Source organism: Desmodus rotundus, chromosome 12 (assembly GCF_022682495.2).
Source record: "Desmodus rotundus isolate HL8 chromosome 12, HLdesRot8A.1, whole genome shotgun sequence".
NCBI lineage: Eukaryota > Metazoa > Chordata > Mammalia > Chiroptera > Phyllostomidae > Desmodus > Desmodus rotundus.
In genome coordinates, this window is record NC_071398.1 from 34,408,036 (window position 1) to 34,434,434 (window position 26,399).

The following is a 26,399-nucleotide window of genomic DNA, read 5'->3' on the forward strand; positions in this document are numbered from 1 at the left end:
ACAGTCAATTCCCACACTGTTGTCCATGTCCATGGGCCATTCGTACATGTTCTTTGACTAGTCCCTTCCCCTCCTTCCACCATTGTCCCCCTACCCCCTTCCCTCTGGCCACTATTTTTTCATCAAAATTTTTTCCTCAACCTTAGAAGGATCTATTAGGAACTGATATTTTCTGTGGTAAATACATATTTTTCCAAAGTGTATAATTTCTTCAGTTTGACTTCATTTTCTCTTTATAATGTTAAATGCTAGTAAATGTAAAATGAATAATTTTGATTAACAATATCTATATGGTTCAAATTATATTAAAAAATTGTCTATATGTGTGCCGTGAGCCATCTAGAATGCTATTAACTTCATGTTATTAGTCGTTGTATCAGGATGGTGGGAATTGAGGTGGGTTTAGCTCTCAATTTTTTACTTTGAACTTGTGGGGTGGCTCAGGACATGGCCCCTCCACAACCTCAGAGAACAGGTAGCTGCCTTGCCAGCAACCATGAGGAGCAAGGAAAACAGTCGTATATGCAGTCCCAGCCTTCTCAAGGCCACTGTGTTTATCACAACCCTATAGCATTTTCACCGGCTACTGTGGCTCCCTCCCCGCTTCTGCTTGTCCCTCCTTAACCTGATAAGTAGCGCCAAAAATGGAGTTGGGGAGTGGTCTCTTGCCTGATCTGCTGCCATCAGTGCACTTCCCTGTAAAATGAGTAATAAACAGCATCTCCACAGCAAATATAAATAAATAAAGTAATTGCGATAGATATGAATTTATCAACATTCATATTTTTGATCTTTTCTTCTTCTTAAAGAAGACTTTTTAGTTTGGTGGTGATGAACTCCTTTTACTTGTCTGGGAAGTTTTTTGGGGTTTTTTAAAATATATTTTATTGATTATGCTATTACATTTGTCCCATTTCCCCCCCTTTATTCCCCTCCACCCTGCACCCCCCCTCCCACCCACATTCCCTCCCTTTAGCTTATGTCCATGGGTCATACGTATAAGTTCTTTGGCTTCTACATTTCCTATACTATTCTTACCCTCCCCCTGTCTATTTTCTACCTACCATTTATGCTACTTATTCTCTGTACCTTTCCCCCCTCTCTCCCCCTCCCACTCCCCTATTGATAACCCTCCATGTGATTTCCATTTCTGTGGTTCTGTTCCTGTTCTAGTTGTTTGCTTAGTTTTCTTTTGTTTTGGTTTTAGGTGTGGTTATTAATAACTGTGAGTTTGCTGTCATTTTACTGTTCCTATTTTTGATCTTCTTTTTCTTAGGTAACTCCCTTTAACATTTCATATAATAAGGGCTTGGTGATGATGAACTCCTTGAACTTGACCTTATCTGAGAAGCACTTTATCTGCCCTTCCATTCTAAATGAAAGCTTTGCTGGATACAGTAATCTTGGATATAGGCCCTTGCCTTTCATGACTTGGAATACTTCTTGCCAGTCCCCTCTTGCCTGTAAGGTCTCTTTTGAGAAATCAGCTGACAGTCTTATGGGAACTCCTTTGTAGGCAACTGTGTCTTTTTCTCTTGCAGATTCTAAAATTCTTTCCTTCTGCTTAATCTTGCGTAATGTAATTATGATGTGCCTTGGTGTCTTCCTCCTTGGGACCAGCTTCTTTGGGACTCTCTGAGCTTCCTGGACTTCCTGGAAGTCTATTTCCTGTGCCAGGTTGGGGAAGTTCTCCTTCATTATTCGTTCAAATAAGTTTTAAAGTTTTTGTTCTTCCTCTTCTCCTTCTGGCACCCCTATGATTTGGATGTTGGAACGTTGAAAGATGTCCTGGAGGTTCCTAAGCCTCTCCTCACTTTTCTGAATTCTTCATTCTTTTCTGGTTGGATGTTTTCTTTCTTCCTTCTGGTCCACACCGTTGATTTGACTCCCAGTTTCCTTCACATCACTATTGGTTCCCTGTACATTTTCCTTTTTTCTCTTAGCATAGCCTTCATTTTTTCATCTAATTTGAGACCAAATTCAACCAATTCTGTGAGCTTCCTGATTACCAGTGTTTTGAACTGTGCATCTGATAGGTTGGCTGTCTGTTCGCTGCTTAGTTGAATTATTTCTGGAGCTTTGATCTGTTCTTTCATTTGGGCCTTTTTTTTTTTTTGTCTTAGTGCATCTGTTACTTTAAGGGGCGGAGCCTTAGGTGTTCACCGGGGTGGGGTAACACTGGTCGCTCTGCTGTGATGCTGTATGTGGGGGAGGGGGAGAGGAGGGAACAATGGCACTTACTCTGCTCTCTGCTGGATTTCAGTCACTTCCTCCACTACCCACAATCAAATTGGGCCCTTCTGGTGCTGAGTCCAGGGTGGGTGGGCCTGTGTGTGTTCTAGGACCCTGTGGGTCTCCTCAATGAACTCTCCTGTGAAGCTGGGAGTTTGTCCTGCTGCTGCCTCAACCCCCACAGGTGTTTTCAATCAGAGGTTTGAGGTTTTATTTCTCCATGCTGGAGCCCTGGGTTGCTCAGTCTGTCTCAATCCCCAGTTGTTCCTCCCCATTTATCTGCACTCAAATGAGGGACCACCTGCTCCACCAGCCGCGGCCTCACTGGGTCTGCCAGCCGCAGCCTTGCCGTGACTCCTCTCTGCCTGGCTGCCAGTCTCCAACCCTCCTACCATTCTGGATGAATGTTTCTTCTTTGATGAATGTTTCTTCTTTAACTCCTTGGTTGTCAGACTTCCATACAGTTCGATTTTCTGTCAGTTCTGGTTGGTTTTTGTTTTTAAATTTTTGTTGTCTTTTTGGTTGTGCGAGGAGGCACAGTGTGTCTACCTACACTTCCATCTTGGCCAGAAGTCCTTGTCTGGGAAGTTTTATCTGTTCTTTGATTCTAAATGATAGTTTTGCTGGGTAGAGTACCCTTGATTGTAGGTCCTTACTTTTTATCACTTTAGATATTTCATACCAATTCCTTATGGCCTGCAATGTTTCTGTTGAGAAATCAGCTGACAGTCTTATGGGAGCTCCTTGTAGGTAAATAACTGCTTGTCTTTTGCTGCTTTTAATATTCTCTTGTTGTCTTTAACATTTGGCATTTTAATTATGATGTGTCTTGGTGTGGGCTTTTTTGGGTCCATCTTATTTGGGACTTTCTGTGCATCCCAAATGTCTATTTCCTTCACCAGGGTATGGATGTTTTCCATCATTATATTTTTCAAATGGGTTTCAATACCTCCCTCTCTCACTTCTACTTGCAGCACCCCCATGATTCAAATGTTGTATGCTTGAAGTTCTCCGAGAGGCTCCTTAAACCAACCTTTTTTTTTTTTTTTTGAGTCTTTTATCGTTTTGGTGTTCTGATTGGGTGTTTTATGCTTCCTTTTCTTCCATGTTGCTGATTTGATCCTCTGCTTCATCTAGTCTACTGTTGAATTATTGGAATTTATTATTCATTTTAGTCATCGTATTCTTTATTTCTACATTTTTAAAATCTTGTATTCTATCACTTTGTTGAAGTTCTTAATAAGGTCCTCTAACCTTTCTCTAAGTTCATTGAGCATCTTTATAATGAGTGTTTTGAACTCTTCGTCTGGTAGATTGCTTGTCTCCATTTTCTTTAGTTATTTTTATGGAGTCTTGTTGTTTCATTTGGGACATGTTCTTACTCTCCTCATTTTGGCAACCTCTCTGTGTTTGTTTCTATGTATTAGATAGAGTTGCTACATCTCCCAGCCTTATATAGTAAGTGTCCTATAGCGCCCAGTGGCCCAGCCTCCCCCGTCCCCTGAGCTGGGTGCCTCCATGTGGGTGTGTGCATCCACCTGTGGTAGTTGAGCCTTGATTGCTGTTGGCACCCCAGTGGAGGGATTTACCTCCAGGCCAGTCAGCTTTGAGGACTGACCTGGACCTCAGTGGAAGATCTGCTGTGCAGGCCTTGACCTTATGGAGCAGGATCACTTCCATAGGTCTCTGGTGCCCACTGAGTATGCCCCTTGAGTGTATTGCTCATGGGGCTGGTGGCGTGGTGTTTTGGTGTGGCTGAAGCTATCCACTGGGTGGAACGGCTTTGGGCCTCCTGGGAGGTGCAAGCCAAGGTGAGCCACTCCATGTGTTCTGCCCAAGGCCACCTGGCATGAGCTACAGAGCCATCTGCAGATGACTGCTACTCATGCTGGGCTCGTAGGTGCTTGGGACAGGCCCCACTTCAGACCAAGGTCGGCTACTTCTCATGTCTGTCCTGGGACCACTCAGAAAGTTGTAGGGGGCACACTGAGGCCAGATGCTTCTTGTTCAACAGATTTTAGGAAAGTCCAAAGCGTGAGCCAAGACAAGCCATTTTTATGGAAAAGCCATTGGAAACAGCTTGGGTGGACTTATAAATTGGGTGATGTGGGGGTCTTAGGGCATCATCAGGGTGGGGCAGTGTAAGCCAGGTTGATAGAGACTCAGATATGGGGGCCGCCTGTGGGCTCTTTGGGGTGGGGAGGCAGGGGGTTCAGCAAAGGAACAATGACCTCTGACAGCATTTCTGTCTGGGAGAAAGCTGCCCTTCGAGCTCTTACCTTGATGCCGGACAATTCAATTCCTCCCAATATGTCCTTGTCACCTCTGAGCTGCTTCCCCAGCACTGGAACTCAGAAGGAGTGTGTCAGCATAGGTCTATGTCCAGGCTCTTTAAGAGGAACACCTGGGACTCCAGAAGCCTTCCATCTCACTCAGCCACACTCCTCGCAGGTTTTCACAGCTAGAGGTTATGGGGACTTAATCTTCCCAGCACTGGAACTCTGGGCTGGGTAGCCTGGTATGGGGTGGACACCTTGCTCCTCAGGGCGACCTCCAAAGCTGTGATGTGTCTCCCAATTTTTAAGTACTACACATGGGTATGGAACTAGCCCATTCCCCATCTCTGCCCCTCCTCCCAGTCTCTGTGTGGTTTCATTTTATATCCTTAGTTATAGGACATCTGTTCAGCTACATTTCAGGTACTTCTGGATGATGGTGGTTCTATAGTTTAGTTGTAATTCTGATGTTGTGGGAGGAGGTGAGTTCTGTGTTTACCTATCTGCCTTCTTGATGGGAAGCTCCATGAATTAATCTTATTCAGCTATTCAACTTTGTCATTGTCGTCACGTAATATAGTACCCACTTCATATTTTCTGTCTATATTGTTTCCGATGGATCATGATTGATATAGGAGATTTTATCCCAAATCACAAGTTTCCTTAATACTGGCATTAGGAGAATTGTTTTCTTGATTAAACTATTTTTACAGGTGTACATGTGATACCACACATAACTTAATGTGTAGCTTTCAAAGGAAATTTTCAAAGTTTGTTTTTAAGTAAATGTTTTATTTTAGAATCATCGAGGTTTACAGAAGAGTTTTATAAGTAGTACAGAGAGTTCCCATATACTCTTTCTTCACTGATTACTCCTCATGTTAACATCACTTATAACCATTCTAAACATGTCAGGTTTAGTTTATTAACTAAGCTCCAGACTGTATTTGGCTTTCACAAGTTTTTCTACCAATGTTCTTTATTTTTTCCTATATTTAATCTGGGGTAACATACTACATTTGGTTATGTTCCCTTAGTTTCTTCTGGCCTGCTATCGTTTCTCAGTCTCGCCTTAGTTTTCCTGCCATTGGCAATTTTGAACAAGAAAGCTAGTTAGGCATCTTGTAGAATGTCCTTCAGTGTGGTTTCTGTCTGCGTCAGTCATGTTCAGACTGGGGTAGTAAGTTTGAGAAGACTACCCCAGAGGCGAGGCACCCTTCTCGTCGTCTCACGTGAGGGATACATACATCACATGACATCACTGGGGATGGTGACTTTAATCACTTCGTTAAGGTAGTGTCCGCCAGGGTGTTTTTTCTCCTTTAAAGTTATTATTTTTCCCCTTCAGTACTCTCTTCTTTGGAAGTGAATTCCTAAGTCCAATTCATATTCAAGGGGAGGAAAAGCACCTACATATATTATTTGGGATCCTTTATTAAGATAAGTTGTCCCTTCTCCTACATTCATTTATTTATATTAGTGTGGACTCATGTATATTTGTTTTATACTTTGGGTTTTAATCCAGTATTACATTTATTTGTTTTTTGCACAAACTGTTACAGGTTTGGACCTTGGAAGTGCTTTGAGGGTGTCTCCTCTGTCCCTTTGACATGTCCCTATTTTTTTCTTATTTTCTGGCCCTATGAGAGGCTCCTGATTTCTGTTTTCCCTGTCTCTGCCATGGAATCAGCTGTCTCCAAGGATCCCTGCTTCCCTTTCCTGAACACTATCAAATAATAGCACTTAGAAATCAAGATCTAGGCACGAGGTGGGTTTGTGGCTGCAGTGTTGCTTCTGTACCCTCTCAGAATAGAACTAAGAAATACTGGTGTGTATAGTATAATTATTTCTCAACTGTAATCTCATTGTTGGATATGGTTCATTCTAGCCTTCCCTCTTCACTTATTTATAACTTTTTTCTATGACCATGAAAACCTGGCTTCCATTGTCTACCGTCTATTGACTTCTTTATTCAGTTCCATTTCACATGTAAAGTAGATTTTCTGGGAAACAAATTTACCAACTGGAGTACAGTATTTATGTACACGTATTTTGGATCTGTACTTGGAAATCTGAGCAAGCAGAGAGGCGACGTAAGTTAACATGCGTTTTTCCACTGTGTGGGTGGTGGGCACCCCTAGTTCCCCCATGTTCAAAGGTCAACTGTAGTTATTTTTGTCTTCAGCCTTATAGTGAACAGTCAAAACACCATTTTTCAAAATTACTTCGGTCAGCTTGTTTCCCCCCCATCTCCTTCAGTGAGGTCATGCTACACATACGTTTGTAATTCACTTAGGCTCATTCGTCACAGTATGCATTCCGTTCTGGAATCAGCTGACCACCTGTGTTTGTTGTTGGTTTTAATTTGCACACATTAATATTCACCCACTGTGATGTACAGTTCTATGGGTTTTGACAAATGCTTAGAGGCATGTACCCTCTACTGTAGTACAATATTGTACAGTTCCTTTACCTACAAATGCCACTTGGCATCTCCTGTATAGTCAGCCACTCTCCCCTTCCCTATTCACAGGCATCTCCTCTGTTTTCTGTCTCCATAGTTTTACTCTTTTCAAAATGTTACATGAATAGATTTTATGCCCCTTTTTGAGTCTGGCTTTCTTCACTTGCAAAATGCATTTAATATTCATCCACATTTATTACCTAATAGTGTCACAATGTAAGGATGTAACCAAAAATGCTGGTTCAGCAGCCTGCTGCAAGGAAAGCCAAACTTGTGAGACAGGTGCTGGTACAAAAAAAAAAGAGGTTTATTCAGGTGCTGTACCTGGGAGAATGGTGGACCCCCATCTCAAAGATCAACTCCCCTTCCTGCTCCAGCCTGTGAGTCTTGTAGGGATAGGAAAGGGTGGGCTTTTTTCCATCCAAATATCTTGCTAGCTTTTGGTACACTAGGTTCCTGTCCTTTCAGCTTTCTAGCTTTCGGAGTGCTCAGATCCTATCCATTCATCTTGGGAGCTTTTGGTGCTCTTGGTGTAAGAACCTCCCCCTGTGCCATCTTGGCCAGTGGGGGAGACTCCTCAGTGCTGTTGGACTCTATGGTAGTGCAGGTGGGCTGTAGGACCCACCATTAAGAATCCTGGAGATGCTGCAGCCCTCAGCCCCTCTGCCAGTGCTAGACAGGGCACCAGCACATCGGGGGAAGCCAACTGGAGTCCACCAGGGCACCCCTGGATCCTGGCATTCTGGGTCCTCTGTGCAGCCTCTGCTCACCTGCCCCGCAGAAGTGGCCAGCTAGGCCCACACTCCAACCGACGCTGCGTGTGGCAACATGGGTGTACCAGTTTGTTGATCCATTCACAGTCCTGGCTGCTTCCAGTGCTTGGCTATTTCAATAAACCTGCTGTAATAATTCACATACAGGTTTTTGTGTAAACAGGTTTCAGTTCATTTGGGAACACATTTAGGAGTTGGATTGCTTGGCTATATGGTATTTCTTGAGCCCTTTAGGAAATTGACAAGTTGCCTTCTATAGTGGCTACAGCATTTGGCATTCCCACCAGTAATGAGTGAGAATTCCTCGTGATCCCTGTCTTCACCAGCATTTGTTGTTACCAGGTTTTGTTTTGTTTTGAATTTTAGCCATTTCTAACCTATGTAGAGGTAACTCATTGTGGTTCTAATTTTTTTCTCTAATGACAGGTGACTGTCATTAGACCATCTAATGTCTAGTGACATATGCTCATTTTCCATCTGTATATTTGCTTTTGTGAATTGTCTGTTCACATCTTCTCATTCTGTTGTTGTTTATTGTTTTCTTATATTTGAGTTTTAAGGATTCTTTAGTCTAGATATGAGTCCTTTATTAATATGTGATTTGCAAATATTTTCTCTCCACTTGCAGCTTGTATTTTTCATTCTTTTAATAGTATCTTTCATAGAGCAAACATTTCTAATTTTGGTAAGTTCAATTTAACAATATTTTGTTCAACAATTATGCATTTCTTTTCTTATCAAAATATTCATTGTCAAACACTAGGTCTCACAGATTTTTCTACTTTGTGTTTTTCTAGAAGTTTTATATTTTTATGTTTACATTTAAGTCTATGATCAATTTTCCATTATTTTTTCTATGTGAGGTGTGCATCAAGGTATATTTTTTAACCCTTTATAAACATACAGAGCTATTTACTGAAAAGACTATTCTTTGTCTGTTGAATTAACTATGCATCTTTCAAAAAAGAGTTTACTGTATTTGAGGGGAGCTATTTCTAGGCTCTCTTCTGTTCCAGTGATCTCCATGTCTATATACTTTTGCCATCACCATAGTATAGTACGTTTGAAATTGGGTAGGGTGTATCCTCTGACTGTTCTTTTTCTGAATTATTTTCTTAATTTGATTTCCTTTGCCTTTTCACATAAATTTTATAATTGCCTTTTCAATATCTTCCAAAAGAACTTGATGGATTTTTTAATTGGGATTGTGTTTAATCTAAAAATTAAATTAGAGAGAGTTGACATCTTAACAGTATTGAGTATTCCAATTCATGATCATAGAATATCTTTTCATTTATTTAGCTCTGCTGATTTTTTCACCAATGTCTTGTAATTTTTAGCATAAAAATTCCACACATATTAGATTTATGTTTAATCCATTCTATCCTGTAGGTTTTTTAGAGTGTTTTTCTTTTTATTTAAGGTTTTTATTTTTAGAGAGAGGAAGGGAGGGAGGAAGAGAGGGAGGAAAATATTGATATCCAGAGAAACATCAATCGGTTGCCTCTTGCAAGCCCCTAACCAAGGACCTTCCCCGCAGCCCAGGCCTGTGCCCTGCCCAGGAATGGCACCTTTCAGTTTACAGCATGACTCCCAACCTACTTAGCTACACCAGTTAGGGAAAGAGTTCCTTTTTAAATCATGAATGGATGTTAAATTTTATTTATTGATTTTTCTGTCTGGTGATGTAATCATACAGTTTTCTTTTTTAATCTTTTAACAGGGTCAGTTACCTGACTTACTTTTAAATGTTGAACCAGGCTTTTATTCCTGCACTGACTGTTTTTTGTGATGTATTATATTTAATATTTTGGATTCAGTTTGCTAATATGTCATTCTATATTTTGTGTGTCTGTGATCTTGAGATATTAGCCTGTAGTTTTAATAATAATCTGTTTTTAGTTTTAGTATTAAGTCATGATGACCTCATCAGATGAGATGGAGAGTATTCCATCCTCTTCTGTTTTCTGGAAGAGACTGTATAGAACCGATATTTGATATTTTGGTATTATTTCTTCCATAAGTGTTTTTGTAGAATTTAGCAGTAAATCATCTGGTCCTACATTTTTGTCCATTTTCTCTTCCACATAAGATCTAGAGTAATCTTTTTGAGTTTTATGAGAAACCCTTTTGTGAATTTATCTAGAGTTTATTTAATTAATATATCCATTGGGGAAGAATGAACACCTTTGTATTGTTAACATTTCTGTTTCATAATGCCTCCAAGTAAGTATTTATAATTTTCACTATCCAGATTGTATCTGTTTTGTATCTTTTTACTTGGCTGTTCCTCTGGTGCAGCAGACTTAATATGTCCACTCGCATCTGGCTTATAAACCTTCCCCAGGAATAGCAGTGACTGTGCCCACTGGCACCCAGGTCAGAATCCTGCTGCCCTCTACCTCAGTCTGTCTCCACCTCCATATCTCCAACATCCTCTTATATCCTGAGGTTCTCTGGGCATCCAGGTTTCACTCAGATCTGACTGTGCATTCTGTCTCCTTTGCCTACAGCACCCCCTTCCATTTCCTCTGTCAGGTTGTTTCTACGTCTCCATTAGGAAGCAATTCATAGCAACACATGGGAAACCTCTTGTGATCTCTTTCACTCTCCCATCTAGACTGGAATTGGTGCATCCTACTCATGCTTCCCGAACACCGTGATGAGACGTTTTCTCTTAGAGCCAACATACTGCATGTAATGTCAGCATTACACTGTCCGCTCTCCTTGATTCTGGAATGGAAGGAGGATTCTCACACCAGATCCTCTGTTTTCTGCCCAAGCACCCATTCTTGAGTTTCCCTTTTTAAATGTCCAGAGCCCAAGGAAGAGAAAAGAACAAATTATAAGCCTGGGTTTCAGAGATGTGAAAACATAACAGACTCAGAGGCATTGTTTTCATCATTTTTTCCTTTAATAAAAGTGGTAATTTTGTTTCTTCTACATTGGCATCACTAATAGGTTGCTCTTGTGTAATCGATTCTTTTCAGGAGCCAGAGCAAAATCAGAGACTACAGAGCCAACCATTTCTCAGCTGCTCTTGTCTGAGGGACACTCACTTCGGGTATGGCTGAGGCAGGGAGCTTCAAGGGACTCCAGGACTGGAAAACCCAATACTCAGGAAGGGCTATCAGAAATGCAGGAAGGAATCTTAAGGCCAGTGACAGAGCCCAACAAGGAGACTATCCCTGGGAAGATGAACCCTAAATGCAATGAGTTGGGGACAGATAACAGTCCACACTCAAGAGTTTTACAGGAGCAAGTCTCTCCAGTAGGTGTTCTCCAAGAAAGTGACACACACAGACTAGTTAAAGACCCCAGCAAGCCAGTGGGAAAGCGCCATGATGAATATAGTGAATGCAGGAATATCAGGAATTGGGATCTTGTACATGACTGTGTTTATGCTAAAGCGAAGCCCTATGAGTGCATAAACTGTAGGAAGACCTTCAGCTTTACATCAGACCTCATGCAGCACCAGCAGGTTCACACTGGAGAACAACCTTTTGAGTGCAAAGAATGTGGGACAACCTTTTGCAACAGTTCTGCTCTCGGGCGACACATGAAGAATCACACTGAAGAGAAGCCCTATGAGTGCAATAAATGTGGTAAGGCCTTCACCACACAGTCGAACTTAATTAAGCATCGGAAGACCCACACTGGAGAAAAACCCTTTGTATGCAAAGACTGTGGGAAAGCCTTTTGCTACAGGTTTAATTTGAGCCAACACATGCAGATTCACACTGGAGTGAGGCCCTATGAGTGCAGTGAATGTGGGAAAGCTTTTTGTCGCAAGTCACACCTCACAGAGCACCGGCGGATTCACACAGGAGAGAAGCCCTATGAATGCAGTAAATGTGGAAAGTCTTTCTCCTACCACTCTGGTTTTTTCCAGCACAGTTGGATCCATACTGGTGAGAAACCTTTTAAGTGCAAAGAATGTGGGAAAACCTTTTGCTCCAAGTTTAATTTGCGTCAACACATGAAGGTTCACCTTGGAGGGAAGCCCCATTAATGAAACAAACGTGGAAAGGCCTTCAATCAACACTCATCTTGTACACATCATATGACCCACACTGGATTAAAACCTTTTAAATGCAAAGCCTGTGGCAAAAGCCTTTAGCTGCTACTCTAATTTCAGTTGACACGTGAAGATTCACACTGGAGAGAAGACCTATGAGTGCATCGAGTGTGGGAAAACTTTCATGGGCAAGTCGTACCTCTTCCACCAGCAGATTCACAAGACAAGCCAGTAAATGTGGACTGGTTTTCACTTAATACTCATCTTTATCCATCATAATAGGATCCTTACCTGTTGGAAACAATATTTTTACTACTTCATGAAACGAATGAAACGCTCCTCCCTTGTTCTCCTGTTCCCCATGGTTAAATCCTCTCACTCACCTCTCCCTTGCACCCCCAAGGCCTATTTTCTCCAAGGCTGCTGGCGCCTGACAGGGCTGAGAGGTGCCTCCTGCTTAGTGTGGAGCTCTGGAGCCCAGTGTCTGGAAGCATAACACTTGCTGTCAAATCCCAATACTGGAGGCTAGAAGTGGTGTGGCCCTGTGCATGTTACTACACCTCTCTCTACTTCAACTTGTTCATGGGTAAAATGGGTAATTTAGTAATATATTACTACTTCACAGGGCTGTTATGAGAACAAATGGTTTCATGTACTCCCTGTGTATGTATGGGTTGACAGTTATCCCTGCTGATGTTGCTACCTATTGGTACTGTTACTGTCATCATCACTCTCATGCCTGGATTCAAGACCTTTGGGAGCAATTTTGTGAAGCTTTGTGGTTAAATAGCACAGATACCAGAGGCAGTCACACTCGAATCCCAACTCGGATTAGGTGTTACCATTTTTGTCCATTTCAACAAATTAGGTTATTTCCTTGACCTTCTTTATTTTCATCTACAAATGATGCCTATCAAGGAATGTGAATCATTTGGATGCCATTAGGAACACCTAGAATGAGTTATTTCCTTCCATTTTACTTACAACATAAAAAGACTCTAAGGCTTGCACACAGTGACATCAGGAAGGTAGTGGAATAGGAGGTTCCAGCCGTCATTCTCACAGAAACTTCACAGTTTGACAGTGATCCATGTGCAATAAATGCCTTCTTGCAAAGCTCTGGTATCTGGCTGAGAGATTTCACCACTCAGGTGGTGCATAGAAATGAGAAAAGATGCATTCAGAAGGAGAGGATCGACAGTTTCCATTTACCTGCATCACCTCTACCTCAAGCCCATTTAGCCAGCACTGAGAGAGATTCTCTCTACTCAGGAACCCTCTGAGTGTTTGACTTTTTTGTGGATCCAGTGTCCAGGCCTGCTTCAGCTGGCCTGGGTTCTGGTAGTTTCCAGCATTACTCCAGCCCTCATTCACCAACCACCCTGGTGGCCTGCACCCACAGATGCAGGCTTATTCCTTTCCCAGTGGATTCCAGTGGACCCTGGGGCAGACTGGACTGCAGACAGCCTTTGAGCCCTTTCCCACAGACCAGTTTCCAGGCCAGCTCTTGTAGACTGATGCTTCAGGCTACCACATAAGCTGTAGGTCTGCCCTGGTGGTTCCTGGTGCCAGACCACCCCCAGAATCCCACGTTTCAGGCTCACCTCCATGGGCCCAGGCTCCAGGCCCACCTCATACGACGCAGGTGCCAGGTCAACCCCTGTGGACCCAGGCTCCAGGCCTATCCCAATAAAAAGGCTATATGGCTGGGTTCTTGACTGGTGCCAGGACCTGTGGGCCGGTAGGCAGGTGTCAGGCCATCTCCTACAAACCCTGGCATCAGGCCTGTTCACCCATTGACCATGGTTCCAGGCTTCCCTGAGGACCCTGCCAGTCACCTATCCTAGAATTTCTGCCCAGGCTGATTGGTGATGAGAGGCTTGAATGGGAAGACACCAATGCAAGGCCACTGGAATTACAAAGTCAAGAGAACAGTGCCACCAAAGAACGAAAGCATCAGTAACTAGTCTTAGTGTTATGGAGATCTACAAATAGACTGAAAATAGTTCAAAATAATTATCTTAAGGAAGCTCAGTGAGTTACAAGAGAGCACAGAAAGTTAACTAAGCAAAATCAGCATAACAATATGTGAACAAATCAAGACGTTCAACAACATAATAGAAATTATTTAAAAGGAACCAAATAATTAGGGCTAAAGAATACAATGACTGCCCTGGAAAATTCAACACAGGGCTTCAAAACCAAACTTGATCATGTGGAGGGAAGAATTTGCAAGTGCAAAAACAGTTCTGAAAATACACACAAAAAAAAAGGAGAAAAGAGATTCTAGTCCAGTGCCCACTGGACTAATGGGGCACTGTAACGTACGCCCTGACATTTTGGGAGGAAGGTGGTTTGTTTTACTGTAATGCAAATGCCAGACATAGCTTTGATTGCTGAGGCATCTGTTCTGAAGGGGGATCAGAACAGCTATCTCAAAGACAGCTATCTCAAATACACACATTGCCAGGCACATGACTAGGTAAAGAGCCACGCCACCTTTCTCCACTGTTTTAAAAATATTTTCTGTTTTAGAGGTCTTGGTTGATTTTAATAACTGACCATTGGGGCTATCTGTTTGTTGTCTCTTCTGGCACTTTAAATTTCTGCTGTTTTGTTTTAAATTCACCAATAAAGAATGAGCCTGTAAGGAGATGAGGGTTGGTGGACTGGGTGAAAAAGGTAAAGGGGTTAAGAAGTACAAATGGTTAGTTACAGAATAGTTACAGGTGTAAATTATAGCATAAGGAATATAGTCAATAATATCACAATAACTGCATATGGGGCCAAATAGGTACTTGAAATATTGGGGAGGCCACTTGTAAAGTATAGGAGTGTCTAACCACTATCCTGTACATCTGAAACTAATAGAGAAAAAAATTGAATGTAAACTGTAATTGAAAAATATTTTTAAAATAGTTCAACCAATCCATGGGCTGAGAGCCAAACATAAAACTTCAAAAAGAATAGTTTATGGAAAAGTAAAAATGCACTTAAGGATCTTGATAGTTATGATGAGATAGACATTTTATTTATATGTAAGTTACATTTCCACTAATAACAAAAATAATGAGTGCAGGGCTTTGTAAGTATGTCTTTGTAGGGATGACTGTTTTCCAGCATTTGCTAGAATTTGTATCTTAAAGGTTTTAAAAAAAGAATGAGCCTGTGAAACCCTAGCCCTCACTCTCAATTCCAATAAAAGCAGAACCCCAGGGCTGTGAGCTCTGTCTCCACCTGTGAACTTGCCGTGTGGCCCCAGGTGTACTCTGTAATTTCTAGGTCTTGCAAGTGATAAACCTGAATCTTTTCAGAGTTTCCTGATGGTTATCGCTACACAGTTTCTTGCTATCATAATAAGAAACAAGAACTGGGCCAGCCGCAACACTGCTTACTGATAAGCTGACACCAGTACAAAACAGACACCATCAAGCAAGCCAGTCCTCTATATTCATGGGGTTTGCCACATTGGATTCAACCAGCCATGGATTGAAATATTAAGGAAAGTTATATTGTTGCTGACATGTACTATGTAGTTCAGTACAGTGGTTGCATCTGTACTGAACATGTACAATTTTATCTTGTCATTCCTTAATACAGTATAACAACTATTTACAAAGCATTTACACTGTTCTAGGTATAAGTAATTGAGAGATGGTTTAAAGTATCAGGGGGACTTCCGGCCAACATGGAGGCAAAGGTAGACACACTGCACCTCCTCGCACAACCAAAAGAAGGACAACAACAATTTAAAAACAACCATAACTGAGAGAAAATCGAAATGTATGGAAGTCCGACAACCCAGGAGATAAAGAAGAATTCAACCAGACTGGTAGGAGGGGTGGAGACAGGCAGTCAGGTGGAGAGGACTCGCAGCAAGAAGGGGGCTGGCAGACCCAGCAAGGTAGCAGATTGTGGAGCAGGGTAGGCAAAGCTGCAGCTGGCCAGCCAGGCAGCAGCTAGTGGACCGGGTGACAGACTGCAAAACCCAGAGTTCCAGCATGGGAAAATAAAGCCTCAAACCTCTGATTGAAAACACCCGTGAGGGTCAAGGGGGCAGCAGGAGAAACTCCCAGCCTCACAGGAGAGTTCGTTGGGGAGACCAACAAGGGCCTAGAGCGTGCACAAGCCCACCCACTCGGGAATCAGCACCAGAGGGGCCCAATTTGATTGTGGGTAGCAGAGGCAGTGACTGAAATCCAGCAGAGAGTGGAGCAAGCGCCATTGTTCCCTCTCAGCCCCTCCCCCACATACAGCATCACTGCACAGCGACCAGCATTACCCCACCCCGGTGAACACCGGAGGCTCTGCCCCTTTACGTAACAGGCACACTAAGACAAAAAAAATTGGCCCAAATGAAAGAACAGATCAAAGCTCCAGAAATAATTCAACTAAGCAGCGAACAGACAGCCAACCTATCAGATGCACAGTTCAAAACACTGGTAATCAGGAAGCTCACAGAATTGGTTGAATTTGGTCTCAAATTAGATGAAAAAGTGAAGGCTATGCTAAGAGAAAAAAGGAAAATGTACAGGGAACCAATAGTGATGTGAAGGAAACTGGGAGTCAAATCAACGGTGTGGACCAGAAGGAAAGAAAACATCCAACCAGAAAAGAATGAAGAATTCAGAAAAGTGAGGAGAGGCTTAGGAACCTCCAGGACATCTGGAAACGTTCCAACATCCGAATTATAGCGGTGCCAGAAGGAGAAGAGGAAGAACAAAAACTTTAAAACTTATTTGAACAAATAATGAAGGAGAACTTCCCTAACCTGGCACAGGAAATAGACTTCCAGGGAGTCCAGGAAGCTCAGAGAGTCCCAAAGAAGCTGGACCCAAGAAGGAAGACACCAAGGCACATCATAATTACATTACGCAAGATTAAGCAGAAGGAGAGAATCTTAGAAGCTGCAAGAGAAAAGGACACAGTTGCCTACAAAGGAGTTCCCATAAGACTGTCAGCTGATTTCTCAAAAGAAACCTTACAGGCAAGAAGGGGCTGGCAAGAAGTATTCCAAGTCATGAAAGGCAAGGGCCTATATCCAAGATTACTGTATCCAGCAAAGCTTTCATTTAGAATGGAAGGGCAGATAACGTGTTTCTTGGATAAGTTCAAGTTAAAGGAGTTCATCATCACCATTTCATTTATTATATGAAATGTTAAAGGGATTTTTCTAAGAAAAAGAAGATAAAAAATATGAACAGTAAAATGACAGCAAACTCACAGTTATTAACAACCACACCTAAAACAAAAACAAAAGCAAAGCAAGCAAACAACCAGAACAGGAACAGAACCACAGAAATGGAGATCACATGGAGGGTTATCAACAGGGGAGTGGGAGGGGGAGAGAGGAGGAAAAGGTACAGAGAACAAGTAGCATAAATGGTAGGTAGAAAATAGACAGGGGGAGGGTAAGAATAGTATAGGAAATGTAGAAGCCAAAGAACTTATAAGTATGACCCATGGACATGAAGTATAGGGGGTGGGTGAATGTGGGAGGGAGGGGGTGTGCAGGATGGAGTGGAGTGAAGGGGGGGAAATGGGATAACTGTAAAAGCATAACCAATGAATATATTTTTTAAAAATTAACAAAGGAAACTTAGCAGCTAATCATCAGATTACTCAGCAGAAACACTACAAGCCAAGAGAGAGGGGCATGATATATTCAAGTACCACCAGCCAAGAATAACATATCTAGCCAAGATATCCTTTAAATATGAAGGAGAAATAAAGGCTTTCCCATACAAACAAAAACAGGAAATTTACTACCACAAGACCTGCATTTAAAGAAATTTTGAAAGGAGCTCTTTTACCTGAAACAAAGACAAAAGTACCCAAAGCTCTCAGTAAGATGACAGACAGACAGAAAAATAAAATTGCAACTTTATTTCAATATAGGGTGTTAAAAACTTAATTGTAACATAAAGGTTATAAAGAGGAAAGCACTCAAAATAACTAGAGCCACTGCAATTTGATAATGAATGTACAACATAAGAAGAGATAATTTGCAACAAACCAAAACATTAAATTTAGGGGAGGGGGAAGGATAGAATTTGTACAGTTGAATGAATTAAGATGCTATGAGAATCAAAAAAACAAAGTACCAAAACCATTTTATCTATGAGACATTTTATACAAACCTCATGGTAACCAAAAAAGAAAATTCCAGAGCTTTCACACAAAATATAAAAAAGGAAAAAATGGAGAGCCTTGCTGGATAGAGTGGTCTTGGTTGCAGGCCTTTGCTTTTCATTAGTTGGAATATTTCTTGCTAATCTCTCCTGGCTTGTAATGTTTCTGTTGAGAAGTCAGCAGCTATCCTTATCAGGGCTCCCTTGTATGTTACTTCCTGATTCCAAACCTTGACAGTACAGAAGGATTAACTCAAAATGGATTAAAAACCTAAAACTTTGAAACCCCCATTTAGAAACATAGGAGAGAATTTTCTTTCTCTGGATTAGACAAAGATTTCTAACATACATCACCAAAAACATGTTCAGTAAAAGGAAAAACATAATACATTGGGTTTTACCAACATTAAAATTTTCTGCCACAGGAAAAAAATCTTTTAAGATAAAAAAAAACATAGACTAGAAGACAATATTGGCAAATCTCATATCTAATTAAGGACCTGAATCTAGAATTAAGAATTCTCAAAACTCAATAATATAACAAAAAAAAGAGTAATGGGCAAAAAATCTGAACAAATACTTAACCAAATAAAGGGATGTCGGTAAGCACGTGTAAAAATTCTAAACAACATTAGTCATTCGGAATATACAAAATAAAGCCACAGAGAAATACCACTACACACCTGACACAAATGGTTAAAATTAGAAAGACTGCTCATACCAAGTACTGGAGAGAATACAGAGCAATCAAAATTCTCATACTCTGCTAGTGGAGAGTAAAATGGTATAACCAGTTTTTTTTTTAAGTTAATCCTTATTGTACTTTTTCCCATTACCATTTAGTCCCCTTATGCCCCTCTCTCCCCAGCAATCACCACACTGTTGTCCATGTCCATGACTCCTTTTTCCTTCTTGCCCAATCCCTCCACCCCCTAACCTCCCCACTCACCATTACCTGTCATCTGCTCTCTATCGATGAGTCTGTCTCTGTTTCGCTTGTTAGTTCAGTTTGTTCATTAGATTCCACATATGAGTGAAATCATATGGTACATGTCTTTCTCTGACTGGCTTATTTCACTTTGCATAATGTTCTCCAGGTCCATCCATACTGTTACAAAGGTAACATTTTCTTCTTTTTTACAGCCAAGTATAGTAGTCCATTGTGTGAGTGTCCCATTGTTGTTTTATCCACTCAACTATTGATGGATGCAGTATAACCATTTTGGAACACAGTTTGTCAATTCATAAAGAAGATACGCATCCACTTACCTTTCAATTCAGTGTATTTCATGGTTTTTTTTTTCTATAGTTTTTGTATGTTTTGACATCTTAAAAAGTTTGCTGGCCAGGGGGAGACTACTCCCAAACTATCCTGTTCTTGAGAATGCAAAGGGTTAACCAGAGGTATGCGTCTCATATACAAACCAACCAATCTAAAACCCCAATAAAAGCTGTGGCTTATGCTTCCTCCAGCCTCCTGACCAATGCCAGTGCTCTCCATGTAGCCCTGTGTGGCAGGGTGTAGCCCCTTTCCCTTGGGAAGTATAAGAAATTCTTTAAATGGTACTGACCTCTCCATGCTGGCACTCAGTCACTTCTATAAATTAAAATGTCAAGGGTAAAAATGAGACACTCAAGCCTTTTATTCCTGAATATTAATCCAAGAGAAAGTGGTACGTGAATGTCTAGAGTAGCTTTGATGTAATAATAGCTCCAAACTAGAATCAATCCCAATGTCCATTAAAGATGAACAGAAAAACAAACTGTACCATATCCATACAGGCAAATACTATTCTGTAATAAAAAATTAAGTACTCATACATGTAACATGTAGAAACCTGAAAATAATTATGCTGTATGGAGGGAGTAAACTTTTTGTTATTCCACTTATATAAAATTCTAGAAAAGAAAGCTTATAGTGAAAGAGTAAATCCATGACCACGGGAATGAGGAGCCAGGAAGGGAGAGGGGAACGTGAAGGGGAATGGGGTAACTGAGGGTGGATATATTCAATCTCCTGATTACAGTCATTGCTTCACAGGCATACACGTACAGTGAAACACCAGATTGGTAGGGTTGTGGAGAGACAAGTGCAATGGGAGGTATAAGCCAGAGTGGTTCCCGCGTGATTCCTCTGAGTTCCAGGGAAAGGCTCCAGGGCTGAAAAACACAACCAGCTTAACCCTATCTAACTGGCACTCCTCTCCCCTCTCCTCTGACCTCCCAGCTGTCCCCTCTTTCCTTCCCTCTCTCCACATCTCCACTCTCTTCTTTCTCTCCCTCTGTAAGAGGGGATTTATTTTAATTTTTGCTGTATGGATATTATTTGAACAACTGGCAAAGTGGAAATTTTGGGTCTATAGATTAGATTGTAATATTTTTTAATGCTGATTTCCTGTTTTTGATGGATTTTTAGAAGTCTTGGGAGAATGTCCCAGTTATTACAAAATGCACACCACAGAATATGAAATATAAGGGCCATACTGGAACAGGGAGCATCTGAAGAACTTGGCCAGTGTTTCAATAATATTAAAAACTCTGCCTGCATGGAGCCAGGGAGATGGGTGTGACTTGGACCCTTGATGTAACTGGGAGGCAGCTCCCCCTGGTTACAGGGTCTGTGCGAGAGCTTGGAGGTGGTTCGCTCTGCCAAAGAGCCATGTCTGCCCAGACTGACTATGGCAACCAAGAAAGGCAGAAAGTACTGAAGCGCCTGCAGATGTAGCCAATTGTGGAGAGAGTCGGAAATGGGGTTATGGAGGAGGTTCCAGGTTGGAATTTAAAGAAGGCGGGCTGCCATGTGGGACAGAGACAATGTGAGACAATGTGGGACCTGGTGGGACAAGACAGGAAAAAGAGGGTGAAAGGACTCTTGCTGGTGGGCCATGAGGAGGTGCCACGTGGTTTTGGAAACTGGGGGTGGGTGAACACCCTGGGAGGAGAGAGTTACTAGAGCTGGTGGAGTGGGGTGGGGAAGAAGAGGGAGCCATTCTCCTAGATGTAGGTGTGGTCTTGAGAGGCAGGATGGCTTTTTGGATGAAAGAATACAATTCCTGAAGGCCTAGATGAGTGCCCTAGGTATCAGAGCAGTTGGTTCTGTGCCATCACAAGAGATAAGAACCCAGCCGTTGTCTGTCAGCCAGATATTAGAAATCTGTGACAAAAAAGAACAACAATGCCACTCCTACTAACCTTTGTTAGGTCCTGGTGCCTCTACCCCTTAGGTCCCTGTAGGGACAGAGCTCACCTCGTCTGGGGATACGTTGGCCTGCTTGGCTGGAGGAGGGCTTTGCCTGTCCTTGTCTGAGGGCTCGTATCATTTCCTGCTCCTTCATCAACAACCTGAAGTCATGGAGGGAGCACACTGAGGACACAGGGCCTGAGATACCGACCACCAGGCGGAACACACAGCAAAAGGAACAGAGTGGTGGCATCCTCACACCCAGACCTGCTCTCTCCTCCCACAGGTCCCTCTTCACCCAGTTGGCCCCGAGTGAAGCAGGGCCCACGGTTGGGGGACCTTTATTCTCTGTAGTGAAGTTGCCAGCAGAGATGCTGTGCTCCCTGTGGGGGCCATGCAACAGGAGAGGCCTCCAGCAGACTCAGCCCCTTGCCCTTCCCGTCCCATGGGGCCTTGGAGACATCATCTCACAGAGGCCAAGTTTGCTGTGTTCTGTCCCAGTGCTGCCCTGTGGGAACCGGCCAGCTTGGCACAAGGAGGAGGACCAAGGGTGCAGACACTCAGGGTCAGGGAGAGCACTCACCCCCGGATGCCCTGATGTCTCAGGATGTGCTACAGGAACCTGTCCACCCCGTGCCCAGGTGCTCCTCCATTTCCCACAGGGCTGTCCATCAGGGTAGGAGGGTGAGCAGGGATGATATCCAGCCACCGGGTTCAAAAGGCCATTTGCTGGCTTCCACTCAGTCTCAGTCCTAGGATGACCCCGAGCTGCATGGTTCCCTGTAGCTCCCACCAGAGGAGCCTATGGCCTCACCTTGTTCAGCAGTGACAACTTAATCTCTTTGTGTGCCACAAATGCACCCTGCTGGGGCTGCCCGGGGGGCGCCTGCTGGGGGGCTGTGGGCTGCTGGGAGGATTTACTGCCTGTGGAAGATTTCAAGGATTTGGGTGGCTATGTGGATGAATCCCTTTTCTGCTTATCCTCTTTAACATATTCTTCTTTTTCAGATTTTCTTACTGACAAGAAGTGCTCGATCATGGTCACTGACATCACATAGTGGTTTCAGAGTGCCACTTGGTGAAGGGGTACATTATGAAGCAGGCAATGTGTGCGCAGGGACAAAACTGGCAGGTCACCATGTTGTCTGACCAGCTGCTCACAGCGCTGACCAAGGCTACATGCACCCTCTCTCCACAAAGGGCCAGCCTTTCCTCTGCAGCCACAACACCAACATGTAAGGAGCCCCTGTACCTTTCTCCTTCTTGGTCTGGACGGGGGTGCAGGACTGTGAGCTGGCTGAAGACCCAGGGCTGGCCAGGTTGGCGTACGTGTCGCCTGAGTCCACACTCTGCACTGAGCACATGCTCGATGAGGTGCTGGACATTGAGGAGACGCTGCTCACATTCAGGGACAATGACCTGGATCTGGAACAAGAGCCACTGCAGCTGCTGCCGCTGCCACTGATGGTCTGTAACACAAACAAAAGTCCCGCCACTCACATCTGCAGAATTGAAAAGGGCAGACTGTCTCTCCTCAAAACCAGGGCTAATCACTCAGTGGCCTGAGGTAGATGCTTAACCAGTAACTTGCCACATACTTGGAAGTGGGTAGGGCTGTGTTTTCTTTCAAGTGCAACTTTTTTCTTAAAATAAAAAATATTTAAACTTCTCTTCAGCGTCCCCACAACACCACCACCTCTTTCCAGGGAAGATTCCGGGTATCGAGGGAGCCCTCCCTCCTCAGGTGGAGCAGTGAGATAGGCGCATGCCTCCCACTGCACTCACGGGGACACCGAGGCTCAGTGAGGCGACATGACTAAACAAAACCTCACAGGTCAGGGACAGAATGGGTCCCTGGCCTGGGCTGCTTTGCCCAGTAGTATCCCCTCCCCCAGCCCAGGCACTAAAGACACAGAAATCCCCATGAGGTCCCCAAGAGTGGTGTGCTCACCTCCTGGGGGGGCAGGTGCTGACTTGTCACTTCATCCTTCTGGCTTCCCCAGGGACTCCTGGCTTGGCAGGCTCGGGGGTGGGGGCAGTGTTCTTGGAGGCATGTGATGGGGCTGGAGGGGGGCTGGCTTCCACACCACCTTCTCTCTGTGTCATGAGAGGGAAGGTCAGAGCTGGGGTGGGGAGGTGGAGACAGGATACAGCCTACAACCTCAGAACATGTCACATGGAGGCGAGGTGGGCTGTTGAACCCATGTCATACCAGGCTCTTGGAATGTTTCTGAAGCCACAGACTATCAGCCCTACTTCTCCCTCACAGGCAGCAAGAAGAGGGCCCATCTGAGAACTCTGGAGAATAGTCAGGAGGTGGCACTGGGCACCACAGACCTCCTGCTGGCATGTGAAGTTGGCCCCTCAAAGGTGCTGGGGCAAAGTCACATGTGGAAACCACACTGCACTAAAGAAAGCAGCCCTGAAAGGTTTTTCTTTATCACCAGCGTCGGAAAACCCTCTGCCAGTTTCTTAGTGGTGGTGAGCACTCTTGATTCAGAGGGAGCATGGAGTATGGGCCTATCAGAGACCTTGTCAACAAAGTGACCTCAGAGGGAAGCAAGGTCTGGGTCGAAAGCAAGCTGCTCAGCCCAGTGTCAGGGGTGAATCAAATTTGTGCCGATGAAAATGCAGAAACAAAGCGCGCACCCCTCGCAAGCCCCAGTGTGAAGTCAGGAGGGTGCAGCTGTGGAGAGGCTGGAGTGTCTGGACTGTGTGCTCTCACAGGTTTGTTAGACCCACTGACCGGTACCATTTAGATGGATGCGGTGCACTGGATACAAATTATACATTCAATACAATTCATTTTTAAAAGTGAGCTGCTCAGGATTCCCTAAATGTTTCTGGGGTGGTTTGCTCACTCCATGTAGGATGAAAAACTGCAGGGTGCAAATTTTCAAAGCCTGCCATCCAGTAGGTGCAGGGCTACTTCCTGCTAAACAAGTAACTACTGTAAGACCAAGTCAGGAAGCAGGGCCTGCGATGGCAAGGCCAGGCCCGGAGCAGGCTCGCAGGTCCAGTCTGCTCAGACAGAGGCTGCTTGCCCCTTAGGTGGCAGGATCGATTGATTGAAATATTACCAATTACATCAACATAAATGAACCTAGAGGGTTTTATACTAAGTTCAAAAGTCAGAGAAAGACAAATACCATCTGATTTCACTCATATGTGGAGTCTAAAGAACAAATAAACAAACAAAATTGAAACAGACTCACAGATACAGAGAACAGACTGATGGTTGCCAAAGGGGAGGGGCACTGGGGGGACTGGGGTGGTGGGGGAAGGTGAAGGGATTAAGAACACTAGTCACAGGAATGTGAAGTACGGCACAGAGAATATAGTCAATAACTATGTGTGGGCCCAGGTGGGGACTGGCAATAGTGTAGGGAACACTTTGTAAAGTATATGATTTTCTAACCACTCTGCTGTGCACCTGGAACTAATACAAAATGAAATAGAATAAAACTCTAATTGACACAGGAACAGCAGGAGCTGGAGCCTAGCAGCTGCATCACCTGGAGGGAGGGCAACCAAAGCGCTGACTGAACAGCTCACCTGGAATACGTACCCATGACAATCACACGTGCCCGGTGTTCCAGGATTGTCCCAATTTCCACTATCCAGATATGATGCTGACTATCATCAATGGGTATAACTATTTCTGCATAATATTTGGTTTCCCTTTACCAAATTCTCTTTCTACAACAAGCAATTTATTAAATACATGTTTAAGTATGACTCAATCTGGATAGTTAGGTTTTTTCTTATAAGTTCACACATTTGGGGGAAAAATATATAGGAAAAAACAGCTTGCCAGTCTGTATGTCTCAATCTTCCTTTTTTTTTTTTTTTTTTTTTTTTTTTTGAGAACGTGACCACTGTCTATAGAAACTTGGTGGCTTCAAGCTCTGAGATTCTGTCCCTTCCACACATGACCCATTCGTTATTCACCCTCTTGCAAGGAGACATTCCTGGGTTGGGCCCATACTCACCTGTTGCATAGCTGTGTGACTTTAGGCAAGTCACAGCAGCTCCCTGAGCCTCAGTTCCCTCACATTTGAAAGGCAGAATAAATTAACATCATGCATGTAAAGTGTGTGGAGCAGATGACACACACTTGTAGGAAATGGTGAACAGTAACTATCATTATTGTTGGCACTCAAAAAAATACCAAACCCACTTTCCTTCTGTATTTCTATCATAGAACATTCCAATGTCATCATTTATAACTGTAGCAAAGGAGGCTCTCTAGCTCATTTCTTGTAACTATCTTCTTACATTCCAGAACACGTAAGCGATCATTTTCCCATCCACTGGGTTGGAGATAAGTCAGTGAACATCTCTGGCTCTCCCTCAATTCCAGATACTTTCCTGCAGGAAAATCAATTAAGTTGACAGCCAGGGCTGTGGTCACCTGAGGGTTCTACTGTGGTCGGAGGACTTTCTTCTGAGTCACTCACATGGGTGTTGACGTTTCAGCTCCTTACCATGTGACCTCTGCATAGGGCTGCTCATGACATCGCAGCTGGCTTCCTCAGAGCAAAGATCCCAAACAGAAAGGCAAGGGGGACAGAGAGGCAAAGACAGAGAAACAGACAGACAAAGAGATGGAGACAGAGACAGACACAGAGACTGTAAGAGGCAGAGACAGAGAGAGGCAGAGAGACAGAGTGAGAGAGAGAAACACACCAACTTGGAAGCTGCAGAAAGTTTTATGGCCTAATCTGGGAAGTGACATAGCTTTACTTCCACAGATTCTATTGGTCACACAGACCAACCCTGGTGCAGTGAAGGAGGAGACTACACAAGGGTGTGGACTCCAGCGGTGGGACGACTGGGTATCATGGAGGCTGGCTACCACGATGTGTCTGAGTCTGTTCCCCAGGACACCACCTGGGAGACAGATGAGGGCACCCATGTCTTCCTCTGGCCCATCATCAAGTGGCTGTCATCAGTTGGGACAGATAACAGAGCCAGCAACTCCTGAGAAGAATGGGAAAACTGCAAGTTGAGAGCAAATGAATGGAGAGGTTGATCCTAACTGAAAGACACCTGGCAGGCGAACACCTAAGGCATTAACACCTCCCTCTCGCCAAGGGTGATTATTTCAGCACATTAGTAGGCTTGGACCTTGTATATGCATTTCAGAAACTCAACCACAGCTGGAGGTCAGTTCTGCAGGTCATTATAGACGGTCTTAAATTTTACATAAGAAGGAAGAATTTGGGACTGTATACACAGGGTCCATCTGTGCCAGACCAAGGTCAAAATTAGCTTCTCTGTCACCTGGAAGGACAGAAACTAGAGAGAAGATTGGAACCCCA

The 26,399-nt window shown here is 43.5% G+C and overlaps 2 protein-coding genes across 15 annotated transcripts in view; one reads left to right on the plus strand and one right to left on the minus strand.

The window, feature by feature from the left end:
- ZNF599 (zinc finger protein 599) overlaps window positions 1-11,757 on the plus strand; it is a 26,440-nt gene extending 14,683 nt beyond the window's left edge. For all 3 annotated transcript variants that reach the window (XM_045185356.3, XM_045185357.3, XM_045185358.3), the window contains one exon: window positions 10,736-11,757. In XM_045185356.3, coding sequence (XP_045041291.1) covers window positions 10,736-11,757 — 1,022 coding nt within the window. The remainder of the gene's footprint in view (window positions 1-10,735) is intronic.
- LOC112320149 (zinc finger CCCH domain-containing protein 18) overlaps window positions 11,707-26,399 on the minus strand; it is a 36,086-nt gene continuing 21,393 nt past the window's right edge. For 6 of the 12 annotated variants that reach the window (XM_024577590.3, XM_045185359.2, XM_045185361.2 and 3 more), the window contains 2 exons: window positions 23,027-23,172; window positions 22,184-22,544 (listed from right to left, as the gene is read on the minus strand). In XM_024577590.3, the coding sequence (XP_024433358.2) occupies window positions 22,251-22,544; window positions 23,027-23,172 (440 nt within the window). In that variant the 3' untranslated portion in view covers window positions 22,184-22,250. Of the gene's footprint in view, window positions 13,495-17,777; window positions 18,125-19,671; window positions 21,237-22,183; window positions 22,545-23,026; window positions 23,173-26,399 lie in introns of those variants that run through there. The other 6 variants (XR_011650685.1, XR_006653593.3, XR_006653598.2 and 3 more) reach the window with 6 other exon arrangements.